Raw genomic sequence first — 11499 nt, forward strand, 5'->3', positions numbered from 1 at the left:
AAAGTACCTTTCTCGCAAAGGGAATATTCTTATTCATCAACGTTTGTAGAAGTTTATCAATGGTGTTGAGTAAGTGACTGGATGCCATTGTACATTCATCTATAATTAATAGTGTGGCAAGACGGATGTCACGTGCATTGTTACTGTGAATTGTCATAGTGGATACCGATGTTTATGTGATTGGGACCGGTATTTGGAATAAGGAGTGACATGTGTTTTTGGAGCCGAGACATTTTTTCTTCCGCAGTTTCAGAATAGCTTTGTAGGTGCCGACGTGATTTGTGCATATTTGCGTTCTTGATTTGTTTCAGGGTGCACTGTTCCAATGCAATGTAATATTTGTCCACATACGCGAAAGCAGTATGGGTCATTGCCTTTTGGTGACATGATATTTACTCCGGTAGATGCAAAATCAAATGAAGTATTGTAGGATGTAATGCAGATGAGCCGCTGTGTATTTTTTTTTTTCATGCGGGTTCGTGTGTTTGGTCCCGTTATCCGAGCCGAATCGTTTTGTACCCGTGAGTGTGTATTCATGACTTGTTTGTTCCTCAGCATGCGAAATATGGATAAGTAATAAGGAGGATCGCACTCACTGTTAATATGGAGCCTTTTCTGCAGTTGAACGGTTAATAGTGCTTTATTGTAAGGAGATCCACCTATGCTGCCTAGTGTGAAGGTGTTGAGATGATGTATGTTTAATATGGACGGTTCCTTTAGAAATGGGGCTTTGGGTGTCACTTCTTATTGATGTTATTGTGTTTGTGGGTCTGATTCGTCGTTGTTGTGAACGTTTCTTGTGCCATGTCTCGTCTCTAATGGGCTTGGCGTGGCGGTCACGGCTTCTTTTTTTTGTTGCGTTAGGAGCTTGTTAAATCCTCCTGTTTGTGTGGGTCCCGTTTCGTGTGCATTGTGATTCGTGCGGCGCCGTGTGCTTTTTCGGTGTCTGAGCGGGAGGGGGGGGATTGGTGGTGCGCGAGCTTCTTCTTTCTTTTTGTGTGCCAGGGGCTTGTTGAATCCTCCTCTTTGTGTGTGTCCCGTCCGTTGCTTGTAGGGTGGGTGGGGTGGTTTTGGGTTCTTTTTTTTGTGTCCCAGGGGCTTGTTGAATTGTCCTCTTTGTGTGTGTTCCGTCCGGTGCCTGTGGGGGGGGGTGGCTTGCAGGTGGGCACGAGCGGCTTCTTTTTTTTGTGTGCTAGTTTCGTGTGCAATGGGTTTTGTGCGGCGCCTGCGGTTGACTCCTTTTTTCTGTGGTCGCGTCCGCCTCTCGCGGAGCCTCATTTCTTGGTGCGCCTGCGCAGTACGTCTTTTTGCGGCTACGGCCCATGGCCGGATGTCCCTGCGTCCATCCGGTTTAGCATTCTCGGTTAGTAATATGGATGGTGCCTCCAAGGGGTGGCCACTACATTTTGCACCCTTTAAAAAGTCTGAGAGACTGGCTGGGGCTGAACTTTCAAGGCACTAGCTGCAGTAATACCAGTGACATTTCAAGGGCGCTCCTCTAACTTGTTTCAGGGGGCAGTCACTAGATGGGCGGGTTTTCTGCCCAATTGGAGAAGTTTTAAAATCATTCCTCAGGTAAAGATTTTGCAGGGTACACTTTTGTTTTTAGGCTATTTTGCAAATGCACCATCAAACCCATATTGTCACCTCTTGCTGTAAATGAGCCGCCACCACCACTGGTCTACAGCATGCTTGAAACACCAAGGTAAGAAACTTCAGCCCCCAAAGTTCTTCATTGTTATCTTCTTCTATAATACACTACCGTGGCTGTCCGTTTGTCTGTCCAGGATTTTAAATCACCGGTAGCTCGCAAACCGTTTCACCTATTGACTTGAAATTTGGTACACATATACTACGTGACGTCTACTATCCGCTTTCGGGGTGATGATTTTATTACTCTTTTTATTTTTATTTTATTGTAGAATCAACTCTCGGCAGCGCGCAGCAGGGCGGCCGTGTGGTGCATGTGTACGGGCGCCATTCTCATTCCCTAGCACCTTCGCTAATCATTCTTGAGGCAGATTGAAGACTTAAGTGCCAGATTAAGTTAAAAATGAAAGAAAACATACTAAGTAATTGCAACACAAAAACTAACTTAATCAGTTTTAATGCAAAAAGATGCCGGCAAAAGAAGAGAAGCAGCGGGCTGCTAGGGTGGAGAAAAGAAGAGCCGCTCAGGAAGTAGCAAGGGCATCAACCTCTGAGCAAACGAATGCTAAACATACAGAGAAAGAGGATGAAGAGTAACTAGGAATGCTCAAGTCAAGTGTATTCACTGCACGTTATCGTTATAGCAGTGTGCCGTTACAGGTATATGTATAACATTACTCCTGAAAGACTAAGAGGGAAGCTGTTCAATGGCATATACATATATCATGGCATGGAGAAATCACCTCACACTTTCAGATTTAATATTGTGGATTAGGGTCATAATTGAAAATATGTCATTCATTGGGTGGTATCTAGGGCCATTCGGCGGGTTTCGCACTTTAATTGCGCTAGAAATGTTTCTGGGACTTGACAACCCCGATTCTGAGTGCTGCTTCTGAAAATGCTGGGCGGTTCTGGTGAAGTGATTTTGTCTGAATAGTGTCTACTTATGATGCAAACTACGGCTACAGAGTAGCCCAACACTAATTTAGCCAATTAGCTAACTTTAATAACAATAATAATAATTCATTTTATTTATAAGGCACTTTACATCTGTAGTAAACCTCAAAGTGCTACATAAAAAAAAATTAAACAAAGACACAACAAGATAAAAACAAAAATAAAACAATAATTAGAGTCTATTTTGTTAATATGCCTTCCTAAATAGAAAAGTCTTTTAACTGTTTTTTAAAACAGCCCACTATCTGCTGTGTTCTCAGGTTCTCTGGTAGGCCATTCCAGAGCCGTGGAGCAGTAACCCATTGTATGAAGTTTGGTCACAGGGGGGGCGAAGGCGGTAGGTATTTGCAAAACGGAGGTTTCTTGCAGTGGATTGTAATATAAGGAGTTCCTTAAGATATTGTGGAGCATTTTCATGGTGTAGCGGACAGCCGGGTCCCATGCCCGGCAGGGATGCCCCTTCTGCATCTGTTCCGGGGGAGCAACCATGGACGGCTTAATACCTCCCCTGGGACGCTTGGTGGCAGCCTCCCTGGCAGACAGTGATTCCCCAACCATTGGCATGGCTCCATGGGAGATGGAGTCCTCCACAGCTTGGTTGGGGGCTCGGATGGCCTGCATGGAGTCAGCAGCCCGGCTGGACGTATCTTCAGCCCCACCCGGAAGGGCAATTAGGACCAGGTGGTCAAGCACCTAGAACGCTTCCAGGTGGGATATAAAAAGGGCCAGCCACCACCACTCGAGGAGCCAGAGTTGGGAGGAAGGAGACAAAGCTTGAGGAGGAGTAAAGGAAGAGAAGAGTGTTGTGTGGTAATTGTGCTTTATGGACTCTGTATTGCCTGTGGGTCACGGGGAAGACGTGCGCCAACGAGTGAAGAAAATAAAAGCCTGTATTAGTTTTATACGTGTCTCTGTGTCGGGTCGGGCGCCTATATAGCGCCTTTGTTAGAATGGATACACTGGTGAGTAAACAAACAGAGTTTGTATTCAATACAGAGGTGGATAGGGAGCCAATGAAGTGACCGAAGGATTGGTGAGATATGTTCATATTTCCGCACCCTCATCAGGATCCTTGCAGCACTATTTTGAATTTGTTGGAGCTTTTGAAGGCTCTTGCTGGGGATCCCGATGAGGAGTGCATTACAATAGTCCAGCCTGGAGGAGACAAAGGCATGAACCAGCTTTTCAGCATCACAGAGGGAGAGGCAGGGACAGAGATTGGCTATGTTTCGGAGATGGAGGAATGCAATTTTACAGAGGTGATGGACATGTGTATCAAAAAACAAATGGGAGACTAATTTGAAACCCAAATTAGTAACAGAAGGGGAGAGGGTAATGGTATGGCCAGAAAAGGAAATACAATTTATAGAGGAACGAAGTTGATGGGGGGTACCAATTAAAAGAGCTTCAGTTTTGGTGCTGTTCAGCTTAAGAAACCTAGTGTATTAGTGTAACTGCTGGCAAGGTAAGTTTAGTTGCATTACAACTGCATGCTGATTCTAAGAGTAAGAGTTTCTGAATGGGCAACTATTTGAATGACAGGGACATGCACAGAGAACATAAATATATGTTTATAAAAGTATGGCTGTTTGCTAGTATACTTCTGTTTTCTGCTGTCACTGAGATGTTGGCAGCATGGCATCTAGACACAGTGGAAGCACAGGTACAGATTTTTATGACTCTCTTTGACTTAACAACAATATAATGATGATATTTTCTTAAAAATTGAGTGTTTTTTGGGGAAAAAGGTTACTTTCATATACATATATTTTATGTACATACATAAACACATACTGTACATACATACGTATATATTAGATACACTTACAACTATCAAGTGGATTATTTATTTTAACTGACAGAAAAGTGTACAGAGAACATAAACACGTGTATATAAAGTATGGTAACGCATTAGTATAATGTTTGATGTGTTTTCACTGTGAGTAGTTTACTGTGGAATAAACTGAAAATGAAATCTGGCTGGTGGTGCCTTTTAGTTACCCAGACCAACAACATTTCTCAATTCATAATTCGCTCTTACTTATATATGGAATGCATAACCCGGCTATCAGCATCAGATTATAATTCTTAAGTACAATATTCATAAGCAGTAGGCTCCTATGGAGGATTCCTTCATATTGGAATTTGGCAAATCGGTATTTAATAAGCCAAAATTATTTGATTTCTGCTAATATGATATTGCTATTACGTGATCGCACTATTATTTTAATAACTTGTAACTTGCTTATGCTGTAGACATCTAGTCTACTACAAACCTTTTGGGGGTACCCCTAGTACTAAAAGTGTATGTCCTATGGAAAAGAAAAACAAAACAACAACATGAATAAATAACACACACACTAAAATAATGGACAGGTTACCGATTAAACCCGTCAGGGAGTTACTAGAAGCAGATATACTCGCTGAATTCAAGCGGGTACGCAGGAATTTCCTCCATAACCCACCTGTGTTCAAGAATATATTTTTACAAAACGATACTCATCACGGAACTCACCACTCCTGGCAAAACCTGATGCCCACAAATCGAGGACCATACGAGCCGCCTTCAACCTCCATGCCTCGTCCAAGTATATAAACCCACACGCCGCTTCTTTCTTCTGACAGACTTTTCTGAGCGAACGTAACTAACGTAGGCAGTCGATCCCGAGAAGAACGTCTCGCAGGTTAAACTGAGAAGGCGAAAGTTTCTTTAGCTCCACCTACAGGTGGAGGAACATCATTGCGGCTTTTTAATGTTCAGGTTTACCCTGCGATTCAGATTTGGGCTAATTCTTGTCCTAGCGCTATATTAATGTACTGATGTTGAGGCTGAGAGATAAACAAAAACTGTAACTTCATACTGTTGGTAAACACAGTTTCATAATAGTATTTCCAGCATCACAGCAACAACAACAACAACATTTATTTATATAGCACATTTTCAAACAAATGATGTAGCTCAAAGTGCTTTACATGATGAAGAAAGAGAAAAAAGACAAAATAAATAAGAAAATAGAATTAGGGAATACTAATTAACATAGAATAAAAGTAAGGTCCGATGGCCAGGGAGGACAGACAGAAAAAAAAAAAAAAAAATTCCAGACAGCTGGGGAAAAAAAAATCTGCAGGGGTTCTGAGGCCACGAGACCACCCAGCCCTCTCTAGGCATTCTACCTCACTTAAATGACCTCAATCAGTCCTCACAGCTCCAAAAACCCAGGTACAATTTGTGTTCACTGTTTATATAAGGGGCGGCACGGTGGCGCAGTGGTAGCGCTGCTGCCTCGCAGTTAGGAGACCCGGGTTTGCTTCCCGGGTCCTCCCTGCGTGGAGTTTGCATGTTCTCCCCGTGTCTGCGTGGGTTTCCTCCGGGCGCTCCGGTTTCCTCCCACAGTCCAAAGACATGCAGGTTAGGTGGATTGGCGATTCTAAATTGGCCCTAGTGTGTGCTTGGTGTGTGGGTGTGTTTGTGTGTGTCCTGCGGTGGGTTGGCACCCTGCCCGGGATTGGTTCCCTGCCTTGTGCCCTGTGTTGGCTGGGATTGGCTCCAGCAGACCCCCGTGACCCTGTGTTCGGATTCAGCGGGTTGGAAAATGGATGGATGGATGGATGTTTATATAAGGATTTTCTCTGCATGGAATTGCCTGTTTTCATTGTGCTCACATGGGTTTCCTCCAGATGCTCCAGTTACCTGCCACAATCCAAAGATATGCAGGTTAGATGGACTGGCAATGTAAAACAGTCTTATGTGTGTGTGTGTGTTTGTGTGTGTATGAGTGTGATCACCCAGCAATGCATTGCTGCTCTGTCCAGGGATTGTTCTTATGCTTCATGCCATCGGGTTCATGCTTCTCCGCAACCTCACTCAAGATAAAACAGGTTTAGAAAATGGATGAATGGGTGAATGTGTGTTTACGAGTTCTCCCCTTGTCCTCATGGATTTTCCAAGATGTGCCATCATCCCAAAAAGGTTTACATTAGTTTAACTAGTGACTGTAAATTGGACTCATGTGAGTGAATAGGCCCCAAGATGGATGGATGTCCCATGCACAGCTGATTCCGGCCTTGCCGAAAAGAATCTGCCACACTGCCCTACCCTTCATGTATTGAAATAAGCAGGTTTGGAAATTCAAAACTTTAAATGTAAAAGTGTCAGACCTGACTCTTCCAGATACGTGGAATCATTTGTTTTAGCTGGAAAAAAAGCAGAGTTTACTCACATGCTAAAAAAAGAAAAGATGGTTAACAATATGTTTTAGCTGTGCAGCCTTTATTAAATGTGTTGTTTTTGTCTGCAGTAAAATATCATCCTGTTTTATTAAAACACCTGGGGCCTCATGTATAACACCGTGTGTAGAACTCATACTATAACATGGCGTAAGCACAAAAGCAGGAATGTGCGTACACACAGAAAAATTCAGATGCAGGAATCTGTACATACGCAAACTTTCACGTTCTTCCGCTACATAAATCCCGATCAGCGTGAAAAGTAACGCACGTACACGCACCTTCTGTCCCGCCCCAACTCCTCCCAGAATTACGCCTCTTTGAATATGCAAATCAATATAAATAGCCTTCTGTGAAAAGACAATGGGAAAACGTGCTGCTGCTTTGCAGTAAGGAGACTGTGGAATATTGTGGGTTCGCTTCCTGGTTCCTCCCTGTGTGGATAACACTTTGAGTACTGAGAAAAGCGCTATATAAATGTAATGAATTATTATTATTATTATTAAAAGCACAGGGGAAAATATAAGAATTTCAGCAAATACCAAGTGGAGGCAAAGGAAAAACGTACTATTTTTTGGTTTAAACAGTATAATAATCAACAAAAGGAAGTTAATCGAGTGACAGTGTCGGAGAAACTCGAAAGCTCAAGTTCACAAAGTCGCACAGTGCCCGAAATAAAAAAGAAATCACATATCAAAGTTGCCGTGAAAGGCAAGTCGTAGCCCACCATCTGAGTGTCATATGAAAGCTTATTAGGGTACAGACAAAAAAATAGGCACACAGTGGGAAAAAAGCACGAAATGTCAACTTTAATCTCGAAATTTCCACTTTAATCACGTAGTTTATTTTGCCATTAAAGTAGAACATCATAAACTTCATCTTAAAATCATTTAATTTACTAGTTTCTCAAATTCCATTGTAACCAAAGTAGCATGTTAAATGCTTTGTTCTGTATTTGATCTTTTTTGTGCTCTGTGTGTGAATCACTACCTGCTTCTTAAACTGGCTTTCTTTTTCTCCGACAGGACACATAATCCATTGCATTCGTGATATTACAGCTCTCTGAATAATTAAAATACTGAGATGTATACGTGATATCTTTTTCAAGATGATAGGAATGAAAGCATGTTATTAAACATGGGGACACGGTGGCGCAGTGCTTGTTCATGTCTCACGCAAGAGGCTTGCTGCGCCATGTGCGACCTTCAATGAAATAATTTATTACAGAAGTACTGTCTCTTTCAAACGCACTAACCTCCAATTCCTGTCCTTACTTTTCTTTCTCCAAAAACCCAATCGCCACACAATCAGCTCTGTAATAGACGTGAAGCCATTTGTAAGCTTAGAACGCAGTTTCTTCAAAACTTTTAAGGAACATTGAAATATCTTCATAGTACATGTTTAATTATTCTATCCATCTATCCTTCCAGTGTCGCATCAGCACCAGCAAGAATACAGCGCAAGGCAGGAACAATTACTGAACTAGCTAGCGCTGCGGCACCGTGTCCTCACATGTTCAATTATTAACAATAAAGATTATTTAAATGAAGTTAAAGTTTTATCTGTATAATATAATCATCATATTTTGCTGCATTTCATCTTAAAAATGATATCGTCATCATATGTAAATATGCACTTTATAAAGTGGCGCAGGTTGTGCAATATTATAACTGTAGTGCAAGTTTACAGTGAGGTGATTGTACTTATAAGTAAACAGTTCTACAAGGAGCACTTGATGGACTAATTGAGTGCATTTATAGTTCTTGGGATGAAACGTTTTACTAAACTGTGAAGTCCGTACAGGAAAGTCTCTGAAGCGTCTGCTTTATGCTGTATCCCGATAATTCTCTTTCCAATCAGCTGCTGCGGTGATTCCCCACTCAGATACAGTGATATAAAAACTCATAGTGGTGCAGTGAGAGTAATATGGAAAAACATGATCCGCTGTGGCAACCCTTAACGGGAGCAGCTGAAAGAAGAAGAAGATGCAGGGAGAGTAACAACGCTAAAGCAGTTATGGTATTTGGAATACTACGGCTATTCCCTGGACCATTATATCGCTGCAGGTTAATTACAATCAGATGCATTACACTAATAAACAATATGCAGTTATTTTCAGTGTATTTATAAAGCCGCATCAGGAATGTGGATCTAAGAAAGAAAGGGTGACCACACAGGAACAGTAGCACTGCTTTGATGCTGGGTGCTGCCAGTCTGCAAAACCGAGCGGAGAAATTGCGTACGCCAGGGTATGAGGTACCGTGGAAATGTGCATGGCTTTACGCCAAGTTTAGGTTTTATACATCGCGATTTGAGCGTGGAAACGTTCGTACGCAACATTTCTGTGTGTATGCACCGTTTATACATGAGGCCCCTGGACTTTATAGTACCTATGAAAACTCTTCACCCCTTTGGAGATTTTCACATTTTCTTTTTACACAACACTGAATTGCACTAGATTAAATTTGGATTTTTTGACACAAGAAAGAAAGAAAGACTCTTTAATGTCAAAATGGAAACAGATTTCTGCTAATTGATCTAAATTAATTATAAATCATCTTCTTCTTCTTTCAGCTGCTCCCATATATGTCCTTCCTCACCACATCCATAAACCTCCTCTTTGGCCTTCTTTTTTTCCTCTTGCCTGGCGGTTCCATCCTCAACATTCTTTTCCCAATGTACCCCTTGTCTTAACTCTGCATGTGCCTAAACCATCTCAATTGAGCCTCTCAAACTTGGTCACCAAACTGTCGTACCTGTGTTGCCCCTCTAATCTACTCATTCCTAATCCCCTTCTGCCATCGTTACTCCGTGTAAAAATCGTAACTTCTTCAACTCTGCCACTTGCAGCTATGTCTCCTGTTTTTTGTCAGGGTCACCGACTCCAAACCATACAGCATAGCTGGTCTCACTACAGTTTTATAGACCTTCCCTTTCACTCTTGCTGTTAATCTTATATCATAAATCACTCCTGTCACTCTTCTCCACCCAGTCCACCCTGACAACACTCTCTTGTTCACCTCTGTGCTGCACTCTCCGTATTTAAATTCATCTACCTTCACCACCTCTGCTTCTTATAGTCACACCCTTCCACCACTTCCCTCTTATTCACGCACATGTACCCCATCTTACTCCTACTGACTCTCATTCCCCTTTTCTCCGGTGTGTACCTCCACCTCTCCAGGTTTGTGTCAACCTGATGTATGCTTTCACTGCAGATCGCAATTTCACCCACAAACATTATAGTCCACAGAGACTCCTGTCTGTCTTCATCTGTCAACATGTCCATCACCACTGCAAACAGGAAAGGGCCCAGAGCCAATCCTTGATGTATTCCCAATCTCACATTGAACCAGACTGTCATTCTTACCACACAACTCACCGCAGTCACACTGTCTTCATACATATCCTGTACCATCGTCACATACTTTGCTGCTACTCCCGACTTCCTCATACAGGACCATAACTCCTCTTTTAACACCCTGTGATACACTTCTCTAAGTCCAGTAACATGTAATGGAATTCCTTCCTTCTCTGTAATTCTCCATCAACACTCAAGCAAACATCACATCTGTAGTACTCTTTCCTGGCATGAAATCATATTACTGCTCACAGATTGCCACCTCTACTCTCGGCCTACCATCCATTTATCTTTCCCATAACTTCATGGTGTGGATGATCAACTTTATACCCTTGTAGTTACTACAGCTCTGCACATCTTCCTTATTCTTGAAAATTGGTGCTAATATACTTCTTCTCCACTCCTCAGTGTAAGTACTGTATACCCCCCCCACACACACACACACATACACACACACACACATATATATATATATATATATATACATACTTATACTGACTTATGAAGGTCAACACACATCTGCCTTACTTGAACGGCATGTTCTCTTGTCTTTCCTATGTTGAAGAGTGGCTAAGAGCAATGGGACTCTGTGTCACATCATATTTATACCCCAGGGACACAGGAAGTCATTACTTACTAATTAAAAGTTCCAATTTACTCTGATCAACTTAAAAAACTAAACTAGAAATTACAAAAATTCTTCAATTACATTTATTTTATAGGAATTGTTAGGGGTACCAATAATTAAGTGATTTCATTTAAAATATATATTTCTTAATGTGGGATTTTTCTCCCAATGAATAAATGTACTTCAATTAAAGGTTGAATTTTTCTCTTTTTTTGTGTTGTGAGCCTATATTTTTTGGGGAAAAAAAAGAATTTATTAGAAGCCTAAGAACATATCTTAACCAGGGGTTCCAATAATTGTGGAGGGCGCTGTATATACTTTTAATTTAAGTCATTTTCAGTTCATCAGTGTCAAAAAGCCCAATTAAATCCATTGTGAGTCAAGATGGTGCAGACCTATAAATACCTAGGAGTGCAGCTGGATGATAAATTAGACTGGACTGCCAATACTGATGCTCTGTGTAAGAAAGGACAGAGCCGGTTATACTTCCTTAGAAGGCTGGCGTCCTTCAACATCTGCAATAAGATGCTGCAGATGTTCTATCAGACGGTTGTGGCGAGCGCCCTCTTCTACGCGGTGGTGTGCTGGGGAGGCAGCATAAAGAGGAAAGACGCCTCACGCCTGGACAAACTGGTGAGGAAGGCAGGCTCTATTGTAGGCACAGAGCTGGACA

General features: G+C 42.0%; 1 protein-coding gene across 1 annotated transcript in view; it reads right to left on the reverse strand.

Annotated features, from left to right (window-relative positions):
• polr2i (RNA polymerase II subunit I) overlaps positions 1-5279 on the reverse strand; it is a 29583-nt gene extending 24304 nt beyond the window's left edge. The window contains exon 1 of the mRNA XM_028796062.1: positions 5126-5279. Coding sequence (XP_028651895.1) covers positions 5126-5187 — 62 coding nt within the window. The 5' untranslated portion in view covers positions 5188-5279. The remainder of the gene's footprint in view (positions 1-5125) is intronic.
• Positions 5280-11499: the final 6220 nt, after the last annotated feature.

The sequence above is a fragment of the Erpetoichthys calabaricus genome, chromosome 1, assembly GCF_900747795.2.
Source record: "Erpetoichthys calabaricus chromosome 1, fErpCal1.3, whole genome shotgun sequence".
NCBI classification, from domain to species: domain Eukaryota; kingdom Metazoa; phylum Chordata; class Cladistia; order Polypteriformes; family Polypteridae; genus Erpetoichthys; species Erpetoichthys calabaricus.